At 37.3% G+C, this 26,818-nt stretch overlaps 1 protein-coding gene across 4 annotated transcripts in view; it reads right to left on the bottom strand.

Annotated features, from left to right (window-relative positions):
- Positions 1-26,818, bottom strand: part of LRRC72 (leucine rich repeat containing 72) — a 163,231-nt gene that overhangs the window by 16,502 nt on the left and 119,911 nt on the right. For 3 of the 4 annotated variants that reach the window (XM_003938668.4, XM_074379566.1, XM_074379568.1), the window contains exons 5-7: positions 22,502-22,571; positions 6,423-6,504; positions 5,212-5,322 (exon numbers count right to left, since the gene is read on the bottom strand). In XM_003938668.4, coding sequence (XP_003938717.1) covers positions 5,212-5,322; positions 6,423-6,504; positions 22,502-22,571 — 263 coding nt within the window. The remainder of the gene's footprint in view (positions 1-5,211; positions 5,323-6,422; positions 6,505-22,501; positions 22,572-26,818) is intronic. The other variant, XM_074379567.1, reaches the window with a different exon arrangement.

Here is a 26,818-nt window from a genome sequence, read left to right as displayed (position 1 = left end):
CTGTTAGCCCAGCCTCTGTTTGAATTAACTTCAAAAAATTGAATTAAATAACTTGAAAGGCATTTCATCGTTATTATTCACTATTTCCCAGATCTTAAATTTTAGAAGGAAGCAATCTTATTTTTAACTCTTTTTTCCTTCTATACTATTAAACATTTAACATTTTGGATTTATGAGTTTTGGCTTGATGCTACTAAAATCGCTATAAATTAAATGTCTAAGAGGTGAAATTGGTTTCCTGTGTCTGAATGTTCTGAAAGCCTTCTATGATGTATGGGCACATTCTTTTAGAAACTATGAAGTGAAATTGCTTACACTTTCACTTTCAATAGGTTAATACTATTTAATCCACCTTCCCTCTAGGCTACTTAGAGAGTACACCTCAGTGGCGCCAGCACTGTCTTGCTTATCTTAATTTGGGATTCTGAGTCTAAGCAATTTACATTTACACAATGATATACCAAAATGTCTCTACTACCTTACCACACAAGCTTGACTTACGTGAGTCACGTGTATGAAGCTACTTATTATTGAGACAGAAGAGGAAAAAAAAAAAAAAGACATCTAAATAACTGGCTCCAGTTATTTTTTTTGTAAACTTTTAAAGCAGAATTAAAAATTGTTATTTAAATGAACCCCCATGCTTTTAAGACTGCCTTTGAAGACAGTTGACATAATTAATAAAGGACCAACATCCCAGTTTTAATACATGGGGAAAAGAAAATGATATGGAGAATGTTAAAAGCCTACAGAGAACAGCCTGTGGAAGAAAGTGCAGCTGTCAATAACGAGATGCCAGGATTGTGAGGCTCTGGGTCAAGGTTACGTAGTAAGGTTAGCATCTCCATTGTTAATTATCAACTTGTTTTTACTAAAAATCTGGGGGCCACCACACACCATGTGCTTTTTACTGAACATGGAAATCAACCCTGATTGTAAAAGGCAAACTGGGATAGAGCAGAGGATCGAGAGAGGAGGGATCAGAACATTCCCTTTTTCAGGACAAACAGGGGTGAAAAACATTGTTGGTTCTTTTTCTTTGGTGGATTGGTTTGTCTTTTGGGAGAGGTGGTCCCACCTGGAAGGGCATTGTAGGAGAGGCTCAAAGGAGGAGACACTGAAGATCCTAGTCCCACCCCATTTCCCAGCATCCCCCTACACCCGTGACTTTTGCCATCGGCAGTGGATTGGGGCCACTGCTAAAGAGAAAGGCAAACAACGTTTGAAAGCAATACCTGTGGAAACATGGAGACCCTCTCTCGAAAGGAGGAGCTCCCTGTTCCCAATGCTGATTCCTGGAAGCTCTGGTAGGAAGCAGGTCTTAGCAATTATGGCATGCAGGAGTCTTATGCATGCTTTCCAACAGTGGAGCTTAATAAAACAGAAAATTAGAGAGAAATGAGGAAACTGAAGGTTTAGAACAGGAGAATGGATTAAGCATGTTGTTGCTGCGGGTTTTGGTGGTGGTGGTTTTTTCACTTAGTACTAGAAATGGGGGAGGAGTTCATGAAAGCCGTCAGCCACAAAGTGGGTCTTTGACATGTGTGGATTCTGATTTAGAAAGGGTTTGGAGGAGGGAAGAGACAAGGAAAACAGAGCTGGAAAGGGAGGGTGTGGAAAGGTAGACTGCCTGGAGACAAGAAGTGGGGCCCCCTGACTCTGCCCCGGAAGACAGGAATTCCAGTTCCCAGGACCTCACACTCTGCAGCTGGTTTAGGCCTCCCTAAAGCTCTCAGCCATGAGTCTCTTAGGCAATCCTTGGCAATTCTCCTCATAAATGCCAACGGAGGGTGCAATGCTGAGAATGGATTAGCATTTTATCCTTCAGGCTATTTTCTCACCCTCTGAAGAACTTGTAATTTAAGAGGATTAATAACAACACTTTATATTTTCATATGAATTTACAACCTAAAAAGACAAAAATGACAACAATCTAAAATACACGGATTTCTCATATTAATGAGCTGAAACTAATCTATAATTGCAAATGAGGCTCATAGAAAGTCAATCTGAGAACATGACTGCACAAATAACATTAGTTGTCTAATAAATACAAAGTATTTTTCATACAATATCTTTAACCAAGATGGGACATGTGTTCAAAATGTGAACTTTCAGAAAATGCTTTTTGTTTTTTGTAATTTGACAGAGAATTTTCTCCATTTCAAACAAATGACCCCACAATAAGATTCTCAACTGGAAAATTATAGTTATACAACTTGAAATATGTCACTATGATTTTAAGTAGTGGTCGTAAACTGCTGTGACAGGTAATGATATGGACATTATACTACCAGGCTGGTATTTATTTAAAAACTAGAAAAATCTGCTCCCACCCCTCATGCCTGGCACAATTCTGTGCTCACATGACACCCTTGACAAGTAGGGAATGGGCTGGATTTCAGGATCCATTTGGTCCTGGGCTGGGCACCTTTGTTTAGGGCATAACCCTGTTTATTACTATGGGCATAACCCTGCTTATTACTGTGCGAGCAAGCTTATTTACTACTCTCCAAATGTTGTTTTATAACAAAATTATCGAGTTTTTGAAATAGCAAATTAAATCATTTTGCATCAAACTCCTTCAACTCTCTTAAGAAATATTTAGGCTGAAAGTTATACATTTGTAAGCCCTATATAGGTATAGACTGGGTCTTTCTTGCTCAACTTTGAGTCCTATTTCTAGTACAGTGTCATATAGTGAATGTGTGATAAACATTTATTAAATGAATGAATTATAAATATTTATTGAATGAATTGAATGAATGGAATAAATGAATAAATGATAAGTAAAATAAGACATGAGTTAATGTTTCACCATCCCTTAAGAGTATGGTTAAATCTCTGAGCTTTGCATTTCTATGATTGAAGAGGGCATAATTCTAATCACGTCATAGGATGCTATAAAGATTTAAATGAGAATACAATAAAACATGTGTTTCACCAGGAAAGACATTCAAACATGTCACCATGTGATTATTATTTAAAATATCAGTTATGTTTTCTTGAGAATTTCAAGACTGGATGCAACTTATTTCATGATCTGATTTACATAATTCACAATAAAACAATTTTTTTCTTTTTTTTAAATTTCAATTTTTGTTGTTGCTCCAAAATAACATTAATGATGAGAAATGTTTCCTTAAAAAGTGTTTACAGAGTTATCTTAATGTTTGAAGGAACCCTGAGAGGTAGCTTTCAGCTCATTTTATAGAAAAACAAAGGTAAGAGATCTATGTCTAGCATGACTAGACTTTTAATTATAGCAGCATTTTTTTCAGCAGACAAGGGCCAGGTAACTCAAATACGCAGGCCAATTCTTTCACAGAAGATCGAAAACCTGTGAAAATCTCCTGACAGCAGGCAGTCTTATCATGTCTCTAAAATAAGCATAAAATTGCCATGAACTTGGTGTAATTTTGTGATTTTAATAGTTGGGTTTAAAGAATCTAACTATAACAAGTGAATCATTTTCCCTCATTACAGTAGATATCACTGAAAATATATGGAAACCGATATATAACCAGTAACACTGAAAATACGTAACCAGTAACACTGAAAATATATGGAAACCTTAGTAACTCTCTATATTGATCTGATTAGAACCTTCACCATCAATAGTAGTTTACAGCTATTCAAAACACTGTCTCAGGCAAATCTGAGAAATAAATAGAAAAGGAATTTTTAAAAAAATCTATTGCATTACATTATATAAAGAGGTCTCTAAACTCTAAAGTCTGAAATCCTACTCATTGATCTGCAGGTCTTTTACCTTTAGTACCCAGAATCCTTTATCTTGTATTGTGGTTGTATACATGTTTATTTACCCCTCAAGATCATAAGCTTTGTGAGAGTAGGAGTGGTATATTATTATTATTATTATTATTATTATTATTATTATTATTATTATTTGAGACAGTCTCTCCCTGTCGCTCAGGGTGGAGTGCAATGGCGCGATCTCAGTTCACTGCAACCTCCACCTCCTGGGTTCAAAGGATTCTCCTGCCTCAGCTTCCCGAGTAGACCACACCCGGCTAATTTTTATATGTTTAGTCGAGATGGGGTTTTACCATGTTGGCCAGGCTGGTCTTGAAATCCTGACCTTGTGATTCACTCACCTCAGACTCTCAAAGTGCTAGGATTACAGGTGTGAGCCAACGTGTCTGGCTATTTTTATTTTTATTTTTTGACTCATTTCACATTGCTTTCCAATAGGTCAGTTCCTTACTGGGTGTGATTCAACATATATGATTAAAGTTTGCTGGTTACCCAGTTGAAAGCTTAAAAAGTATTTGTTTTTATTTATTTGTTTATTTTTTTGTTATCAGCTTAATTAATATACTTCATGTACTACACAATTCACCCATTTTAAACATACAATTCATGTGTTTGTGGAATATTCACAGTTATGCAACTTATCACCACAGTCAATTTTAGTACATTTTATCACTGCCAAATAACCCCATACTCCTCACCCTCTAGCTTTCACAAACCCCAATACTTTAGCCCTAGGCAACACTCATCTATTTAAAAACAGTTATCTCTCAGTGTTGCTGTCTCTATAGATGTGCCTACTTGGGCACTTATATTAATGGACTCATATAATATGTGTTAAAACTTACTTTTGAGATAAAACCAAAAACAAATTTAAACATGTAAATGCTTTTGTTACTTTTGTTGTTTTCATTAGACATGTGATAGATAGCATTTCACACACACAAATTTTTCTACCTGTTGTTTTTTCAAAACCTTGTCTTAAAAGACAGTAAGATCTAGTCTTATTTTCAGGAATATCTTAATTTTTTTTTTTTTTTTTTAGACAGGGTCTCACTGTTGCCCAGACTGGAATCCAGTGGCATGATCTCTGCTCACTGCAATCTCTGCCTCCTGGACTCAAGTGATCCTCCTGCCTCAGCCTCCTGAGTAGCTGCAATTACAGTCATGTGCCACCACGCCTGGCTAATTTTGGTATTTTTGGTAGAAACAGAGTTTTGCCATGTTACTCGGGCCGGTGTTGAACTCTTGGGCTCAAGTAATCAGGCCACCTTGGCCTGACAAAGAGTTGGGATTACAGGCGTGAGTCACAGTGCCCAGTCTCAATATATTAACTGTAAAAACGTTGCTCCTCTAATTTTAAACTTGATAAATGGAAAAAATGTCTTATGTTAATACTATTTTAATTTACGGCCATATAAAAGTGCAAATTGTTACTTAGGATCTTCAGATTTAGCATTCCCTTTAATTCCTTCACTGTCGCATCAAGGTTGGTTAACTCATTGTGGTGTAGCAGGAGTATATGCAATGAAGGCAAATAATGCAGGCCTAAAAAAAAAACCCAAAATTTTTTACAAGATTTTAAGCATTTTTTTCTACTGCAAATAAAAATAAACATTTTTAATGCCAACATACTAACTAAAAAGGAAAACATGATTGCTAGTTAAAAAATAAATACATACTAATAATATATTATAAATTATTATGAAGAATACAGTAAGGTATAAGTCATACAATTAATTTCAAAGTGGGAATATAGAGTAAATTTCTTTCCACTGTTTTTATTTTACTTCTTAAAACAGCAATGATTTTGTTTGCTTGATTGATTTTGGAGGGGTTATTTTCTTTCTTCTTTTTGTTTAGTTTTGAGGGTTTTTTTTCCTTGTCAATCTTACTTAGATTTATAAGGCCAGTCAAGGGAAAAATTTCCTCCATATTGCTTAGCAAAGTATTTTTGTATATAACTGGAAGCCAAATATTCATATCATTTTCATTGATTCTAACTTGTATATTTTCCCACATTTTTAACGTAAATGAAAATGGGATGTGTCTTTTTGATAGCCATGTCATAGCTTCATTGGCAAGATGTTCTTTCTTAGTGGTGCATGAAATCATGATGGGCCTTAAAATTTATGACATTTTGATTCTATGATATGGTATTAAAGAAAAGTGTTTTGTACTGTACCTCCATGTTTCATGATCATAGTGTGCTATATGCTTTTATAATTGGCTTGAAGTGATAAATTTTGAGAGTGTGTTACATATAAAATTAACTCAGAGTGAAAGCAGGAATTTGGTAGAACAATAGCCAATAAAAATTTTTAAGACTATTTATGAAGTTTTTGTATTTATTAATGCTCCCAACTATTGTTAAAATTTGCTTCCATATGTCTAGTTTATATCTGAAATAACTGTTAAGAATTATTTTACACTTTGAATAAGACATATAGCAATATTAAATTAGAAAAGTAATCTAATAGCACATTTCTTAAAATAAAATGTACATTAAAACATTTGAAAAATAGATTTCATAATATATTTCAAGAGAAATGTTAAAACTGATTTTTGTATGTCATTAGCAATTACCATAGTTAAAAGTTATTACTTAATAGAAAATCTATTAAATCAACAGAAAATTTAAGACATACCTTGTATCTCAAAGATTGCATTGTTGTTTAGATATAGTTCTGTCAGACAATAGTTTCTAGTTAGAAATGTTATTCCATGGAGCTAAAAATGAGAGTTAGAGAACAATATACTCTCTATAATAACTGTATATATTACAGAAATGTAAATAATATGATCTATGTAAATAATATATGTTTAATTATAATAAGATAAAAGTTTGACCTTTGCTATTATTATTTGTGACCTTTTTTTCTGGCCAAGTTACATTTGGATTGTCTTTTAGGAAAGTGTGATAAAAAGAATATTTTAGCCAACTTTAACCTCTCTTACAACATCTCAGCCAAACTCGCTTGCCTGGCTTTCAAAACCTCTGCCACCTGGCGTAGCCCTTTTGCTCTAACAATATTTCTACTTCTGCTCCACATAGTCTCACTGGATCTGGCACCACATATCCACCCCATAATATTATCATGTGCCAAGGACTCTCTCCTTAGATTATGCCAAGGCCATTTTTGCATCTGTAGGAGTCAAGATTTCTGTTTGCCTGCAACTCTTTTCTTCTTGGTACACTTGAAATTACTTTTAAGGATTAGCCCTAGGCCAGAAAGGCATACTAAACCGCATGAGTGGACTGCCACAGTAAATTTTTGCTTCCGGAAATCTGTTGAAACCAAGGGTTGATCTCCTTGTATCTCACTGCTGTCTTTTTGCTCTGTTTTGACTCATTTTTTGTTTCTCTAAAGTTCTACCTGCTTTAGCACTTTGACTCAGATTTCCTGAGTGATGGCTTAATACTGGACTCTTTCTTTATGGCCTCGTCTATAACCATCTCCTCTAGCTCTCTGCCCTTCTGGTAAACAGATCTCAGTTTAGCCAAGGGCTCTGCAGTCTGAATACACACAGGAGGCTGCTCTGCCAGATCAGGGCCAGTGCTAACAGCTTAACCAGATACCATCTGCAATTAGAGGGCAGGGCACAGTATAAACCTGTTGATCATTCACAGTCCATGCTTTTTCACAAAGCCTTTCCTGATAACTCCTATGCTCATGAACCTCCATTTTCTTTACCATCCCAAATGCTTATTTTGACAGGTACAGTTAATCACTTGAACATTAGAGTTTTGCATGTTCCTTAAGGAAAGGAACCATGTTTCTTCAGCATCTCATCTTTTCTACCTGCCAACTCTCTTAACAATATAGTGAAGAAATTGCACCTTACTTTTAAGGTTAAATTCAAAATTACATATGAATGGAAATAGTAAAAGTACTGTCTCTAAATTTCTCAAATGAACCATTAGGTGCTATATGCATAATACGCTAAACTGTATGTCAGAAATCATTCAGGTACCCTTTAAGGAGAACTCCTATTTTTTAAAAAACATTGACTCTATAACATCAACCAAATTTATAAGACGTATTTGCATTGTGAAGATGAGACATGGTAGAGCCATAGAGGAGATGCAGTTATGTTGTCAGAACTGCAGGCAAGTTAAACGTAAGAATGATACCTTCACTGTTTAACACAGAATCTAGCAAGGAAAAGATTCTCATGAAAGAGTTATTGATCAAGTATTTAGTACTTTATATATACAAAAATACATGTTCCTGAATGTAAAATCATTTTATTGTGTGTTTTCTAAAGTTTATCGTAGGAACTATAAATATATATATATATATATATATATATATATATATATACACATATATATATGTATACACACACACACACATATATATGTGTGTATATATATATATATATATTTTTTTTTTTTTTTTTTTTTTTTTTTGAGATGGAGTCTTACTCTGTCGCCCAGACTAGAGTGCAGTGGTGTGATCTTGGCCCACTACAACTTCCACCTCCTGGGTTCAAGCAATTCTCCTACCTCAGCCTCCCAAGTAGCTGGGATTACAGGCACATGCCACCACACCTAGCTAATTTTTTATTTTTAGTAGAGATGGGGTTTCACTATGTTAGCCAGGCTGGTCTCGAAGTTCTGACCTCAGCTGATCCACCTGCCTCCCAAAGTGTTGGAATTACAGGCGTGAGCCACAATGCCCAGCCAAGACCTATTATTATTAGTTAAATAAAACTATTTTGCGCATTAATGAACAGATTCAGAAAATGGATGCCAACTCGTCTGACTTAGTGAAGATTTATTGGACATTTTATTCATGCCCCTTTCAAATCTCAGAAAAGCTGTTTTAGATTTGTATTCAAAGTTTAAAAACTGACTTATTTGATGAATTTTCTTTGATTTGTTTTTATATTGGAAACATTCACAAATTATGAAGCTATAAAAGGCATATCATGTGCTGTTCATCTGATTGTTCACAGACTCATCTCTTCCAAATTATGCCAGCACTCCTTCTGGAGGGCCACCAGTAATCTCTCCAGGTTTTGTTATGTCATGAGAGATGCCATGTTTCCCCAAGGTGGGAGAAACCATTCAAAGCCAGAAGGAGAGTGTCCCTGTTGGCTCCTTATCCCTTTCTAACTTTTCCGACCGGCCTCCTGGCAGCAATTCACTGCCTTCTTTTCTTCCTGTCATCACTCCCTGCTTTAATAAGAGCTACACTTGACATCAGCATAGGAAAGGAACGCCAGTGGAAATCATGACTTTTTCTTCTCTCTTCTTCCAATTACCTGCCAACCACACATTAACAGAACATTACTCATTAGCTGAGACTTTAATTTCTCTTGCACTGCAAATTAAAACAAGTTGAACACTAATAAATCTGACAGTTTGACCTTGATTATGGAATCATAGTGTTCCTATAAGCATGAACATCCTTGGACCATGATTATTGGGATTATAGGATTGCACTGTTTGTGAAGGTGAGGGGGAGTGAAGGGAGATAGAGTGGAGTCAAAGCCAGATCATGAGGGCCTTGGGGAGCAATTTAGAGATGTTGTTTAGAAGAATGTTATTGCCCAATTAGATTTTAGAAAGAAAATGGCAGGTTTACAGGGCATAGTAACTACCAACAGCAGGAGATGAATAAGGAGGGTGTTTCCCTAATGCAGAAGAATTTGTGGTGGCCCAAAGTAGAGTAATGGTGGCAGGAGAAAAGAGAAATGGAGGAAATTGTGAGAGTATTTCAAAGCAGAATTTAATAGACATTGCAAGATAGCAAGTTGTTAAAGTCAAGAACATCATAAAACATGTGTATTGTCCTGATATTCAGCTATTATTAAAGTCAAATTTTATTTTATTTTATTTATTTATTTTTTGAGATGGATTCTCACTTTGTCAGCCAGGCTGGAGTGCAATGGTATAATCTCTGCTTACTGCAACCTCTGCTTCACAGGTTCAAGTGATTCTCCTGCCTCAGCCTCTCTAGTAGCGGAGATTACAGGCATGTGCCAGCACACCCAGCTAATTTTTGTATTTTTAGTAGAGCTGGGGTTCTGCCATGTTGGCCAGGCTGGTCTCGAACTCCTGACCTCAGATAATCCTCCCACTTTGGCCTCCCAAAGTGCTGGGATTACAGGTGTAACCCATCGTGCCTGGCCATAAAATGTTATTATAATTATCCATTTAGAGAAATCTATGTCACTGCTTCTCAGGATTGCTGTAGGATTTATATTTAGTGTGACATTTCATAAATCATATGTTTTATCTTAGGCTTGGACCATAGAAAGTGCTCAATAGATGACTATTATTTAACCATTATTAATTTTCTGGAGCTGGGAGCTTTTACATTTAATATAAAATACGTATAGGTAATCACTAGGGTTTACTACTAGATACAAATGTATACAACCATGAATTTAAAATTAAGGAGAAATTCAGGTTTTCTTAACTTCTACAACAATCACATATATTGGACCAGATAATTCTTCACTGGAGTTGATAGAGTAGGGGCTGCCCTGGGGGTTGTACATGAAACCCACATAGTGTCATCAATATAAAGAATGGCTTCAAAAAGTTTATTATTGTGAAACAAGACTATGAAACTTTACATTTGGAAGTGAACTTTAAAATCATGCATCTGAGACTGCATAGGTGAGGTAAATGATCTCTGGTTCAAGATATAGATGAAACACACATATTTACTTTCATCCAAAATTAATCTAAAAGGACAGTAAAATAATTGTTTTCAAAGTTGTATATCCATAATGACAGATGGAATAGGAGAGGACACAGCAGCAATATAATTTTGGAAGCTGGGAAGCATATGGTCAAGTGGTAACGGAATTACAGAAATAAGAAAGTCAAATTCTAAACCAGAAATCAAGCTGATACAAATGCTCCTTGACTTACAATATGTCTATGTCTCAATAAACTCATCATAAGTTAAAAATGTTATAAGTGAAAAGCGCATTTTCAATTTAGGATATTCTCAACTTATGATGGGCATCCATCCATCAACTTATGATGGGTATCTGGATGTAACCCCATTCTTACTCTGAGGAGCGAACTCAGTATGTTGCATTTGCACAATCATTAAGTTAAAAAGTCATTAAACTGAACCATTGTAAGTCAGGGAGCATCTGCATTTTTCATGATGTTCTAAAAGACTCAGTAACTGGAAGCAAAGGTGAAGGGGAGGGGATTAAATAAGCATTACCTAAAGCTGTTTAAGAAGCAATCCCATTTCTAGAGAAGGTACCCAGTGTACTATTAGGCAACTGAGTGTCACCTACCACATCAAAAGACTGAAAGTTTATTCTTTAGAGAGAATAAAATACAGAGTCACCCAGCAGAGTTGAAGACAGAGAAGCTTCACAGGAAGATCAAGGGAATGTATGTACACTGAATGTTGAGAACTCCCAGCCCTCTTCCACAGCTTGGCTCTCAGAATGCTGGTAGTCTTTACCCCTGGGCAGAAGATTGGAAAAAGCTTTGATGGGGATTCTATCATCCCAAGAGGAAAGACCTAAAAATACTAAGGTAATGATTCCTTCAAACTCTGTCCCGCCAGACATCCCTACAATGAAGCTTATTGTTAACAAGCCTCAATCACCCATGTGTAATATGTCCAATCAGCATTTTAGACTTTCATCTTAATTACAGCCAGTTTGTCACGGACATTTGAAGCAAAATTTGGACCTGAAAAATAGAGATCCAAACATATATATATGAATAAGATTAACTTAGAGAAAATAGATATTATGTAAACAGCAGCAGTAACAATACCAATACTATTACTATGCTCAGAGAGATTAGAGAGGATATCTTATCCTAGAAACAAGGAAAAGGTAATATAAAATAAACATTTGAATCATCTCACACCTGTTAGAATGAATATTATAAAAAACAAAAAATAAGTGTCATTGAGGATGTGGAGAAATAGGTACCACTGTACACTTTTGGTAGGAATATAAATGGTGCAGCTTCTATGGAAGACAGTATGAAAGTTCCTTAAAAAATTAAAAATAAATCTAACATATGATCTGGCAATCCCATTTCTGGATGTAGGTCCAAGAGAATTGAAATCTGGACATTGAAGAGATACTGTACTCCCACGTTCATTGCAGCATTATTCACAATGGCTAAGGAGTGGAAACAACCCAAATGTCCATCAATAGATGAACGATTAAAGAAAATTTGTTGCTTACATGCAATGGAATATGATTCAGACTTCAAGAAGAAGGAAATATTACAGCTGAGACAACATGGCTGAACCTGAAGTACATCAAGGACATCATACAAATGAAGTAAACCAGTCACAAAGGACCAATGCTGAATGATTCCACTGACAAAGTATCTAACAGAGTCAAACTCATAGAGGCAGAGAATAGAATGGTGGTTGCCAGGGGCTTGGAAGAGGGGGAAACGGGAAGTTTTGGTCAATGGCATAAAGTTTCAGTTATGCAAGATGAATAAGTTCTAGAGATTAGTGGTGTAATTTAGTGCCTATGGTTGAAAATACGGTATTGTGCGCTGAAAAATTTAAGAGGGTAAATCTCATGTTAAATGTTCTTAGCACACACAAAAAGCAAACAACCAAAAAAAAAAACCCCACACACAAAGGGACACTAAGAAACTTTTGGAGTGATGGATCTATCTCATTACTCTGATTGTGGTAATGATTTCATGGATGTATGCAAATCTCCAAACTCATCAGGTTGTATACATGAAACATGTACAGGGTTTTTTTTTTTTGTATATCATTTATGCCTCATTAAAACTGTTTCATATAATAATATATTATATATAAAGGTAATATAAAATATAAATATATTTAATCTAAAATATGCAAACATGTAATTTTACTATATCATATAATATAAATAACATAAAAATAAACATTTAGAAGACAAAAGCTCTTAAAAATTAAAACCATAAAAGTGACATTAAAAATGTAATAGGAGAGTTGAAAGAGAAAGTTGAGGAAATCTCCAAGAAAGAAGAGCAAAATGACAAAGAAAAAAATAGGAAATAACAAGAAAAATATAAGAAAATTAGAGGACCAGTTCAGTAGCTCAACATGTGCATAGTAGAAGTTCTGGTAAGAAAGAGCAGCAGAGAGAGAAGAGAAGAAAATTAACAAAATACCTGAAGAAAATTTTCTAAAACCAAAGGCAAGAGTTTTCACATTGAAATTTCCCTAAGTTCAGCACAATAAATGAAAATAGGCTCATAGCAAGGCACATCACTGTAAAACATCAGAACATTGAAGACCAAGAACAGAGCCTACGGGCTTCCACACAGGACACACATACAGACCAGGGTCAGGGCTCAGTAGGGTTTTATCTTTTCAACAGGTACACTAAAAGCTAGAAGACAATGAGGAGATGCCTTACCTTCAACCTAGAATTCCACCAGCCAAACAAGCCAAAATATTGGGTCAAATTTGAGAATTGAATAAACTCAATTGTAGGCATGCATTATTTAAAAAAAATTTACACCTTCAACCCTTTCTCAGGAACCTACTGGAGGATATACTCCAGAAACAATAATAATATAAAAGACAGTACAATAAACAAGAGGCAAAGGAAATACCGAGGGTGGTGAAGGAGAGTGATTGGGATTATGCACAGGCACACAGAGCAAGCAGTTGTGATTGCAGCAAGAAGGTTTAGGGCAGACAGCATGAAGAAAATGAAAATATTTGAATGCATTGAATAGATTTGGTCAGCTCACAGAGAGTTTGGGTTAAATAAGTGAAAATAGCAGATTTTAAAAAGTATATGAGTTTGTTAGGGCTGCTAAAACAAATTCCACAACCAGGTGGCTTAAACAGCAGACATTTATTTCCACAGTTCTGGGGGCTGGAAGTCCAAGGTCAAGGAGTCATCAGGCTTGGTTTCATTCTGAGACTTCTCTCCTTGGCTCGTAGGTGACCATCTGCTCCTGGTGTCTTCATGTGATCCCTCTCTATGTGCATATGTCTGGTGTCTCTGGCTCTCTTAGTCTTTTTTTGTTATAAAGATTTTAGTCATAATGGGTTAGTGCCCACCCTAATGACCCATTTTGGCTTAATCATCTCTTTAAATGCGCCATTCCCACATACAGCCACATTCTGAGGCACTGGGAATTAGGGCTTGAACATATGAATTTGAGGGAGATGCAATTCAGTTCATAACAAAAAGCTAACAAAAAAGTCAAACAAATATAAACTCCGGGGAATTGAAGGAAGTATAATCAAGGAAAACATAAAGCTGAATACATGGCTTAGCTCTGAATAGGATACTTTGTCATAACAATATACCAGTGAATATTAATTTAACCAAAATTACAATACAACCACATCAGGAGAATGGGGAATGGAAAGTATGCATGTGTGTGGTATAAGAAAAGGCAGGAAAGAGAAAGAACTAAATGCTCATTTCCTTAGTGAAAATTCAATAGCTATTTTCTAAAAGGGAAAAGTCAAGAAGTCACAACAATACCAGCAAGTGACATAGAGAAAAGCTGATAAATAACCAAGGATCACTTAAAAGAATTGAAAGTTGTTGCAACTGGGGAATGACAAGTGAGGGTGGATGCATGCAACTCTCGCTAACTTAGAGAATTAGCCAATTCTTTCAACTAATATTATATGTTTATATTGCTATGTTAAGAACAACATAAAGAAAAAGAGTAAGGAGGTTGGGTCTTATTGTTTATTCTGTGACTACTGTGTGCAAGTTTCTTTGATTAGTACTTCACACTTGTTATTTCATTTATTTTTTATGACAACCCTAGAAGCAGTTGGAAAGAATAAATACCTCATATTGTCTAAGAAGAACATAGTTTTAGAGATATGATGTGACTTGCTCCATATTATCATCTGGTGAGTGACAGAGCCATTGCTACACGGCAGTTCTTAGTTGTACATTGCTTTTAATTTATTTTTTGAGATAGGGTCTCAATCTGTTGCCCAGGTTGGAGTGCAGTGGTGCAATCACAGTCAACTGCAGGCTCACCCTCCCAGGCTCAAGCGTCCTCCCACTTCAGCCTCCAAGTAGCTGGCACTACAAGCACACATCACTATGCATGGCTAATTTAAAAATTTTTCATAGAGTTGTATTCTGACTGTGTTTCTCACACTGGTCTTAAACTCCTGTACTCAATCAGTTCTGTAATCATAGCCTCCCAAAGTGCTGGGGTTACAGGCATGAGCCACCTCACCTGAAAACATTTGCTAATTTAATAACTATTCTGTTCCTGGTACTCTGATAGGAATCATTAATGCAGATATTAGTACTATTCCTTTTGTAACTCTTTGGCTGTATAGCATCGAAAACTCCCACAATTCAAAGAATTTCTTGTCTAACGAGTCTTGGTGGCAATCAGAAACTACACCTCATTATACAAGATATTTGCTTTTCCATACTTCTGGTAGGTAGGGCATGGATTCATGATGTAGGCTAAGACAATCTGATGCATCCACTCCAAACTTCCAATCAAGAACTACTCGTGCAAAGAAGCTGAGACGGTTGAAAGTTAATTCCGGTGGTGGTTAGAGATGGAGAGAAAAAATAATTGCTTTCCATAGTAGTGGAAATAGTGACAATGGTGATGGTGAATTCGATGTGTCCAGTGGCTGGTGCTGGTGACACCAACAGTACAAGCCACTGCTCCTATTGCTGATTGTTTTTCCACAAACAAGTGTTTTTGGAAAATAGTTCTGTGACATAGTTTTGACCATGGCTCCCTTTGATTTTGAGAATTTTCTGAACTTGATTCTCAAGCTCCATAATATCTATTCAATATCTCCTTGATAAATAATTTTTCTGCTTAAATCAGCCAAAGCATGCTTCTGTCATGTGAACTTCTGTTACCTTAACTAGTACTCATGCAAAGAAATATTCTTAGCCATGAAGTCCAAAAAACAGAAACTGACCTTTTAAAATGAACAAAAAGTAAAATACTAAACAAAATATTATACCCTCCTCAAATTTGTAATTGGTAACTAATTACATGCCATTTGGATTCACTGACAAAATGAAAATAAATATTGTATTTATGAGAAAATCTTAAAGTTTTTATTTACTCATTCCTCTACTCAGCAACCATTTGTTGAGTACCTATTATGTGCCAGACTCCATGCTAAGTGCTGGGGAAACAGCCATGAAGAAAATAGACAAAAATCTCTGCTCTTATTATAGTAAGGAAAGATTAAATAAATAATACATACAATGAGTAAATTATATATTATGACCTAAGTTGATAAGTGCTATGTGAAAAAAATAAAGCTTGGAGATTGTGTTCCGGGATCTTTGGGGTGCTGCTTCACCAGCTGGAAACCTCTGTGGCCAATGGCGCCTTTGTCTTGAGTTTTGCTCTGGTCTGCTGGTCTGGTTTTGCCTACTTGGCCTGGAAGGCTGTGCTCAGCTCCTACTACCAGCTTGGATCCCACGCCTGTCAAGGATGAGTCAGGCACAGAGCAGTGAGGGGTGAGTGAGCAAGTGTGGGGTCTGGCTGACTGTGGCAGGGTAGGCAGCTCCCGGGGTTGGCATGGATACCAGCTTCCTGTGAGGCTATGGCTGGACAAGGTGTATAATAAGCAGCTCGCATGGCTGACACTGGGGAATGCGGTGTGACGCCAGGAAGCTTGAAGATGCCAGGAACCACAGAACCCTAAAAAGGATATCACAGCCCTGGCTTGGGGAGCTCCTAGGTCTGGAAAACCCATCATCTAGGTTTTAAGCCCTGCACGTGTTAGGTATTTGTCCTAATGTTAAAGCATTTATTCTAATCTGACCATTCTCTACTCAGTGTGAGTAATGTTACTACAACAATTTCACTTATTTTTTAGATAATGATATTTATAAACAATGACTTTGCCAGGAGTGGTCTTTTTATGGAAACTGAATTTATACAATTTGTTATCCATTTCGTTTTTGCTGCACAGCAGAAACCAGATTCCATTTTGAATAGTGGCTTGGTGAAGCATTAGATAGGTTCTTCATGTAATGGTTATCCTAATCTGAGACAAAATGAAATATACCAAGCTACTGCTGTACTTCCAGATATAGAAGTATATTAACATTGTGGCACCAATATTATGAATGCAGATTCATTTTTGGACATCCACAAAAGAAAAATTTTAAAGTAATGAGCACAGACAGAGGGAGATCATATGTATGTGCCATCTAAATTGTTGTATAAAATATAGGTCACTTAGGTCATTTATTTGAGCCAAACATAACTTCTCATGAGAGGCTGAAAAGAATGAATTTGTGGATCTGAAATTCTCTGGGTCAGACTTGTTAGAAAATGAAATGAGGGAGACTTTAGACCTAAGAGCAGCTGGCTCCCATTAATTATATCAGGGGGTGTTAGAAAAACATGATCTCAAAAAGGAAGAGATGCAGCACTAATGAATATCTATATAACAGGAGGCCAAACAAGCCCTCAGAGAACAAAATGAGAGAACTAGAGTTTCCAAAGCAAATCTAGGAAAGTTAGGACATTGGAGATCCTTAGAAATAAACTTGTGCTTTTTCATCAGCTAGTTTAGGTTTGGATCAGAAGCTCAAGTTTTATCATCCACTAGATCAGGCGTCCCCAAACTATGGCCAGCGGGCCGCATGCGGCCCCCTGAGGCCATTTATCCGGCCCCCCACAGCACTTCAGGAAGGGGCACCTCTTTCATTGGTGGTCAGTGAGAGGAGCACAGTATGTGGCGGCCCTCCAACGGTCTGAGGGACAATGAACTGGCCCCCTGTGTAAAAAGTTTGGGGACGCCTGCACTAGACAATGATTTGAAGAAATATGCACCCTTCTAGCATACTGGGCTCCAAATTTACCAAATTACATTTATTTACTTCAGAGGTAACTGTGTTGTCTCATTCCAGGCAGCTAGCAAATATAATATACTTGCTAAGAGTGACCCAACTACTCCCTTTACCCTTCCTAATTTTATCTTCAAAACCAAAAGAAAGGAGAATAGTTAATGGCACATACAATCCATTTTTAAGTGCAGATGCATCTCCAAGTCCATTTTGTGAATATTCAATGAGTAGTTAGAAGTCAGATGATATCCATTCCCCCAAATATTCCCCCAAAACTATAAAATCGAAGTCTCATCTCCCTAAAATGCATAAAACCAAGCTGTGCCCGGACCACCTTGGGCCCATGTTGTCAGGAGCTCCTGAGGCTTTTTCATGGGTACGTGTCCTTAACCTCGGCAAAATAAACTTTCTAAATTGACTGAGACCTGTCTCAGATATTTGGGGATCACAGAAATAATATGGTTTTTACATACAAATAATCAAGCACACAAAAAAAATCAGCGTTTTGTTGCATCTCTTTCCTGCCCTACCTCTTCAAAACCAAAAGAAAGGAGAATAGTTAATGGCACATACAATCCATTTTTAAGTGCAGATGCATCTCCAAGTCCATTTTGTGAATATTCAATGAGTAGTTAGAAGTCAGATGATATCCATTCCCCCAAATATTCCCCCAAAACTATAAAATCCCTAATTATACCTCTTCTAGACATTTGTACATGTTCTTTCCCTCCAAACTGGACACCACTGAACACAAAAGCACACACTAAAAACAAAGATTAGTCAGTTTTGTCATGCCTGATGATTTTCATCTTTTTCTAACAGAAGTCACACACTGTGACCCAGGATCATTTTTAGCAGTGTGCTTTTTAAAAAGCATTTTGAATTTGTATGCCCTGAAGTGGTGGGTGTACTTTCCATTCCAGCTGTTAGCTACCTGGGCCTTGAAAGTAATTGTGTTTGTTCTCCTAGAAATTATTTTAAGCTTATGAGATTTGTGCTTATAGTTAATACCAATGCACTTTCATTTTCCATTTTCCACTTAGTTGGTGTTTAAAAAGACTAAAAATGAAATAAAATATTGAAATATTTTTATAAACATGGCTGTTTACAGATTCAGTGCTGAGATCAGGACTTACTACTTGACAGGCAGATGACTACTGAAAACTCAAATTATTTCTTTTGTTGGCTAGTGTTTGAAAGTCTACATTCAAAATGTTAAGATTGGGTTATCAATATACTGTATAATGAACAAATACAAGCTGTCAGAAGGTAAATTTTTAAAAGTTGAAAACAACCTAGTCACTAGCTTAATGGTAATTATTGTCTGGGTTTGAATCTTAGTTCAGTCTTGCTCTTTTGCTTGGAAACACCTTTGAGTCCCATACTCAGGCCCTCACTATGAGGGAGTGGGTGGGAGAGCACTGCTTTCTTAACCCTAGCCTTTAAGAGAAGCTTCAACAGCCACACTTGGTGACCTTGACACATGTTTCCTCAGTTGGGGGCATGGTGGTCTGGTGCCTGACAGTTCCTGAGAAAGTTAAATCAGCTTGGATAGTGTTTCAGTCCATTTTCACACTGCTATAAAGAACTACCCAGGACTGGGTAATTTATAAAGAAAAGAGGTTTAATTGATTAACAGTTCCACATGACTGGGGAGGCCTCAGGAAACTTACAATCATGGTGGAAGGTGAAGGGTAAGCCAGGCACCTCTTACCCGGTGGCAGGCAAAAAGAACATGAAGGAGGAAGTGCCACTTTAAAAACCATCAGATCTCATGAGAACTCATTCACTATCATGAGAACAGCATGAGGGAAACTGCTCCCATGATCCAATCACCTTTCACCAGGTCTCTCCCCTGACACGTGGGGATTATAATTTGAGATGAGATTCAGGTGGAGCCACAGAGAGCCAAACCATATCATTTTGCCTCTGTTCCCTCCCAAATCTCATGTTCTTCTCACATTTCAAAACATAGTCATGGCTTCCCAGCAGTCTCCCAAAGTCTTAACTCATTCCAGCATTAACCCAAAAGTCTAAATCCAAAGTCTCATCTGAGACAAGGCTAGTCCCTTCCACCTATGAGCCTGTAAAATGAAAAGCAATTTAGTTACTTCCAAGATACAATGGAGGTAAAGGGATTGGGTAAATGTTCTTATTCCAAATGAGAGAAACTGGCCAAAACAAAGGGGCCCTAGACCTCATGCAATTCCAAAACCAGGTGGGGCAGTCATTAAATCTTAAAACTCCAAAAATTTTGGTTCCATGTCTCACATTCAGGGCATGCTGATGCAAAAGGTGGGCTCCTATGGCGTTGGGGAGCTCTGCCCTGTGGTTTTTTTCCATGTGCCAGGAAAAGCCACAGGCACTCAATGCCAGCCCATGAAAGCATCCAGCTCCCACAGATGCTTTCATAGGCTGGCACTGAGTGCCTGCGGCTTTTCTAGCCACGTGGTGCAAGCTATTGGTGAGCTACCATTCTGGAGTCTGGAGGACTATGGCCCTTTTCTCACAACTCCCCTAGGCAGTGCCCCAGTGGGAACTCTTGTGTGGGGGCTCCAGCGTCACATTTCCCCTCTGCATTGCCCTAGTGGAGGATCTTCATTAGAGATTCAACCTGCAGCAGACTTCTGCCTAGACATTCAGGCATTTCCTTACAGCCTCTGAAATCTAGGTGGAGGTTTCCAAAGCTCAACTCTTGTCATTTGTACACCTGTAGGCTCAACACCATGTAGAACCTGCCAAGGCTTGGGGCCTTCCCCCTCTCAAGCAACAGTTCAAGCTGTACCTTGGCCTCCTTTAGCAGTTGGAGCTGGAGTGTCTGGGAAGCAGGGCATCAAGTACTAAGCTGCACAGAGGAGCAGGGCCCTGGGCCTGTGATGCCTTGAAGATCTCTGATATGCCCCAGAGACATTTTCCCCATTGTTTTGGCTATTAACATTTGGCCCTTTGTCATTTATGCAAATTTCTGTGGCTGGCTTGAATTTCTCCCCAGAAAATGAGTTTTTCTTTTCTACCTAATGGTCAGGCTGCAAATTTTCTCAACTTTTATGTTCTGCTTCCCTTTTAAATAAAAGTTTCAGTATCAGATAATCTCTTTGTGAATGCATGTAACTGAATGCTTTCAGAATCAGCCATGTTACGTCTTGAACACTTTGCTGCTTAGAAATGTCTTTTGCCAGATACCCTAAACCATATCTCTTAAGTTCGAAGTTCCACAGATCTCTAGGGCAGAGGCACAATGCTACCAGTTTCGTTGCTAAAGCATAACATAAGTGACCTTTACTCCAGTTTCCAGTAAGTTCCTCATCTCCAGCTGGGACCACCTCAGTCTGGACTTTGTTGTCCATATCACTATCAGCATTTTGGTCAAAATCATTCAGCAAGTCTCTAGGAAGTTCCACAGTTTTCCATGTCTTCCTGTCTTCTTCTGAGTCCTCCAACTGTTCCACCAACCTCTGCCTGTTGCTCAGTTCCAAAATTGTTTCCACATATTCAGGTTATCTTTATAATAATATACCACTCTGCCAGTGCCAATTCTCTGTATTAGTCTATTTTTACACTGCTATAAAGAGCTACCCACGACTGGGTAATCTATAAAGAAGAGAGGTTTAATTGACTCACCATTCCACATGGCTGAGGAAGCCTCAGGAAACTTACAATCATGATGGAAGGTGAAGGCACATCTTACATGGTGGTGGGTGAGAAAGGCAGTGATGGAGGAAGAGCCGCTTTAAAAATCATCAGATATTGTGAGAATTCACTCACTATCATGAGAACAACATGGAGGGCATCACCCCCATGATCCAATCACCTCCCGTCATGTCCTTCCTTCGACATGTGGAGATTACAATTTGAGATGAGATTTGGGTGGAGACACAGAGCCAAATCATACCTAGTAGCGACTAAGTAGTACCAACCCTCCTGGCCTCTGTAGGATAAAGGTATGTGAGTCTGGGGACTAGGTATGTTGATCTGGGACACTATGTAAGAGATTCTGCCCATGAGGGTTATTTGCCAAGGCCAAAAGACCCTCAGTTGTAAGTAGCCCTGGGATAAAGGTGAGGTGAGGTCAGGACTGCCCAGCAAAGAGGAGTCAATGTTGGAGAGGTCTAGCAGAGGAACTTCTGAATAAGCCATAGGGTAGGATCAACTTTGAACATCTGTTAGTACTTCAGTATACAAAGCAAAGAACTTTGCTGCTCCCTTGCCTTTTGTCTGCTGCTACACCACCCCATTCCATACCAAACCTGGAGAAGGCAGAAATGGAGATAAGAGGGAAGGAAAACAGCCAACTATGGCTTTCTAGTTACTAAAGAAGGTAGGTGGACATCTGCAGTCTGCCATAGCCGGATATAGATGAGGGCATATCTCATTTGTGATTGAAGATTGACAGTTGGCTATTATATTCGCATTTATGAATTGGGACTATGACTATGACTCAATGGGCTGTTAGATTTTGTATTACCTAAGAGAGATGAAAAAAGGTTATGGGGCTGCTCAGGTTTTCTTTCAGAAGCCTAAGAAGGAATAGTTTCCACTAAGTCGATTTGATAGGACATGAGAGACAAAAGTAAAATTGCAATTTGATAGCACCTCACAGATTGTCATTATTCAATATATTTTTTGTGTGTGTGCGTATATGTGTATGTATACCAAACACACACACACACACACACACACACACGTATGTGTGTGTGTATATATATATACACATATATATATATATATACACACATATATATATATATACACACATATATATATATATATAAAACAGATACATATGTACGAGATATATATGTTGTATAGCGGTTTCTTAGTTGAATTTACATTTTAAGCCAAACATTTAATACTTTTAAAGATTAGCTCTACTAGGAACATACAATTAAGATAGCAATTTTAGTAATTGAAAGATAAAATACAACAGTACCTTGTTATGATGAAGCCATAAGTATTTTAATTTTTTAAACCTAGAAAGATCAATGACCTCTGTCAGTTCCCTGGGAAGAAAAAAAAAGTGAAATTAGCAACAATTAGCTCACTCATAGGTAAGGCTGGGCACGTGGTTGGTAAGGCTGGGCATGTATTTAGTAAGGCTTGGGAGTAATTAGAAAGGCTTCTCTCTCTTTGTCTTTTCAAAATTATTGGCATACTCACCTGCTTATTTCAGAAACTATCATTATAACTTCATTCATGTGGATTACGGTTTTGTCAGCTAGTTAAAGCTAATACTTAAGGGATAACACTTTATCACATTAGCAAAAAGGTACACCTCATTGTGACTGAATTTATTGGAATCTTACTTCAAAACAAGTTTTACTGGGGAGAGGACAAAGGAAAAAGGTGAAGGTGATACTGGACTTTCAAGTAAATGTGGGAAACGTAGCTGGATCCTGCTTCAATATTGTCTGTGGGGTTATTACTGTAGAGCAATAATCTTGAAGTTTTTGGCCAGACTGGACTCAGATGGAAATTGCAGGACACCAAGAGACAGACACTGTGGGAAATGCTTTATTGTCACTTTATTTATTAATTATGGGATTAAAATATTACCCACTTTTCTTGAACTCTATGAGACTCCACCTGTCCAAGTCGTCTTGGTTCTTGCTGCTAAGGCAGCTCAGTCATCAAAGGGGCAGATGTGGGTTGGGGAGAGGGCACTGTCTGAGGATAGTTGGTCATTCGATGATGTGGCCTGGAGTAGTTGGATCCCCTATTTCTCAGGGCAGAAATTGTGGAACCCAAGTCTATACATATATGTATGTATCTGTTTACTTATCAAATGCTTCTAGATCACATATTGTGTGCCAGGTACTTTTCAAAGCACAAAAATATCAATATTTATTATTATTACACATATTAATTCATTTATGGTAATAATCTATCACAATTATTTTTAATCTTGAGACAGATTAGAAGGACTAATATTTTTCTAATTTTTATAAAAACATACATTTTTTTGAAAGCATGCTAACATTTCTAAACAAAATAAACCTTTTGTCACCAACTTTTTATATTGAAAAATGTCAAACCTAAGAAAAGATAAATAGTATAATGAGCACTTGTGTAACCATCATAATTTTCAACATATTGTCACATGCTCATTCTATCTATCTAGTTTACATATTTATTGGTTGGTAATTTTCTTGGTGAATCATTTGAAGATAAAGTTGCAGGCTTATTGCAGATGTCTCAACCTAGGGAGTTCAGCATGTGTATCTCACATATCAGAGCATTGTCCTCAGTAACCACATTACCCTCCTCACACCTAAGAAGATGAAATTGAATTCAGTAATATAATCTAATATGCCATGCATATTTAAAATTTCTCTGTTGATCCTGCATTTCTTTTGGTTTGTTTAAATCTTGTATCCTATCAACATTCATGCATTGTATTTTGGGGTGGGATAACCTTCTAGTCTTTTTAAAGGTAGTCACTTTCTTTTCTTTTTCTCCCTTAACATCAGCTTTTTGGGCTGGGCACCATGGCTCACGCTTGTAATCCCAGCACTTTGGGAGGCCAAGATGGGTGGATCACCTAAGGTCAAGAGTTTGAGACCAGCCTGGCCAACATGGTGAAACACCATCTCTATTAAAACTACAAAAACTAGATAGGCATGGTGGCATGCACCTGTAATCACAGCTGTTTGGGAGGCTGAGGCAGGAGAATCACTTGAACCCAGCAGATGGGGCTTGCAGTGAACCAAGATCATGCCATTGTACTCCAGCATGGGCGAGAAGACCAAAACTCCATCTTAAAACAAAACAAAACAACAACCAAAAGATATTAGCTTTTTGGAGAGTCCAGTATAATTCTCTTGTAGAATGTCTCACATTATTGACTTTTTAATTATTTCCCAATGTTCAAATGCAAGGAAGATTATTCCTAGTTCTCATTTACATGGGTGGTAATTAATGAATCATGTAAGGATGCAAATGATGTCAGTCTGTCCCACTCTTGATGAATCTAAATTCAGTCATTTGGTTAAGATGGTATCTGCCAGTTCTCTCCACTGTAAAAGTACAAATTTTATCATTGGAAAGTCTTTCATGAGGTGAATATCTGAGATCATGTGTATATCTTGTTCCCTGACAACTCTTTACTCAATAGCTTTAGCTTTCCTTGATGATCCTAACCTGAGCCAGTAGATTTGGGATTATAAAATGATTTTTTAATGTTCTTATTCTTTTTACATTTATTAGCTACTATTCTTCTGTAATGAACATCTGTCCCCTCCTCTTCTTTCTCACTCATTCTCCTTCTCATCTTCCCTGAATTTTCAAGAGGTTTTTCTTAATCCTTTATCGCTTAAAACAATTATCAAATTCTCCCTTTATAAAAGACTTTTCAAGCAGAATCTTGTGTCTCTCTAATATGTACCATTAGTTTCTTAGCACTTCCCTGGTACAACGAAATATTTCAGACTCTTCCAAAGCAACTTATTATTTTTAGATAGGGTCTGACTCTCTTGCCTAGGCTGGAGTACAGTGGCTCGATCTCAGCTCACTGCAACCTCTACCTCCCAGGTTCAAGTGATCCTCCCACTTCAGCCTGCCAAGTAGCTGGGACCACAGGTATATGTCACCACATCTGGCTAATTTTTGTAGAGATGGGATTTCACATGTTGGCCAGACTGGTCTCAAACTCCTGGTCTCAGGTGATTCACCTGTCTTGGCCTCCCAAAGAGTTGGGATTACAGGCATAAGCCACCTTGTGTGTCCTCAAAGCAACTTGTAGTAAGAAAGTTGCACAAATAATAATACATTCTCCTCTCTCACTGTAGATATGTAGCTTATTTCAGGGAAAGAGTACTTGGACCTTGGGGTACCCTAATATTGCAATGGGCAATAGTAAGAGTATGTTAACTTCATCTGTTCTCATGATAAATAGTAAAGAAATCATTACATGGCTACATTAGAGTATCTAAGGCCCCACTCAGAGGATTTCCCATAAAAGATTCTTATTTTATTTTATTTTTTGAAACTGAATCTTGCTCTGTCACCCAGGCTGGAGTGCAGTGACATGATCTCAGCTCACTGCAACCTCCGCCTCCCAGGTTCAAGCAATTCCTGTGCCTCAGCCTCATGAGTAGCTGGGATTACAGGCATGCACCACTATGCTCAACTAATTTTTGTGTTTTTAGCAGAGACAGGGTTTCACCATGTTGGCCAGGATGGTCTTCAACTCGTGACCTCAAGTGATCCACCTGCTTTGGCCTCCTAAATAGCTAGGATTATAGGAGTGAGCCACTGTGCCCACCCCCAAAGTTATTTTAATACACTAATATGTTAAAGTATAAACTGTGTTAAGTTACTTTCGTTAATTTTTTTTGTAGTGGTAATATCAGTGTTGAATTTTCATTGGTTAGGGAATGTAATACATTCAGTTTTTTAAAAATTTAATTAAAAAAATTAACAAGCCCACATCTAACATTATGTAAATTCACTTTTCAATGGTACTTTAACTCCTTCTTGTCAAAAGGGTTTATTCTGCACATAAATGTGTCCTAAATCAATAACGGGCTGTTACACTATGAGGTAAGGCCAGTCAAAGGATAATGAGAGGTAATTCTACTAACGATTACTATGACTCATGCTGACAATAATTTTCAACATCTTGTTACAATGTATGTTCTCCCTGATCACTCAAGAACACATCAATAAGATGCTTTCCATTTCCCAGAGTCAACAGAAACTTATGCAAATAACCCAGTATACCACTGTATTGGCATCTGGACTGGGAAATACTTTTTGTCCACAGCTGGATGAAATGGTAACTCAGTATCCTTAAAATGCAAAAGGTAGTGTAATTCTCACAAGGAGACCATTAATTATCCACTGTCAGGTGGTCAATATCTCAATTTTCCTAGTATTTTAAAGCTATTCTTATTATCTACTGTAAGTAGATGATAGTATATCATCTACTACAGTGATTAGTAGTATACAATTGTCAAAATCATGGAAGATGCAATCTTTTGACCACATGAAGTATTTATTGTTATTGTAAAACTAACTTACCTATATTGAGAGGCTCAAAGCATGACCTTAAATATGTCAGAATGCTCTCCCATACCTGTTCCATACTAAAAAATATATTTTTAAACATTTCAAACTGGTCATCAATTTATTCCTTTACTACCAAGAGATTCAGAGCCATTACAAAGATAAACACTTTTCTCTGTACTGATAAGCATAGATATTTATTTATAATAAAAAGAATATAATAATAAAGGATTTCCCCAAATCA

Source organism: Saimiri boliviensis, chromosome 10, assembly GCF_048565385.1.
Source record: "Saimiri boliviensis isolate mSaiBol1 chromosome 10, mSaiBol1.pri, whole genome shotgun sequence".
NCBI lineage: Eukaryota > Metazoa > Chordata > Mammalia > Primates > Cebidae > Saimiri > Saimiri boliviensis.
The sequence above is the reverse complement of the archived record's forward strand: the minus strand, read 5'-3'. Positions and strand labels throughout refer to the sequence as shown.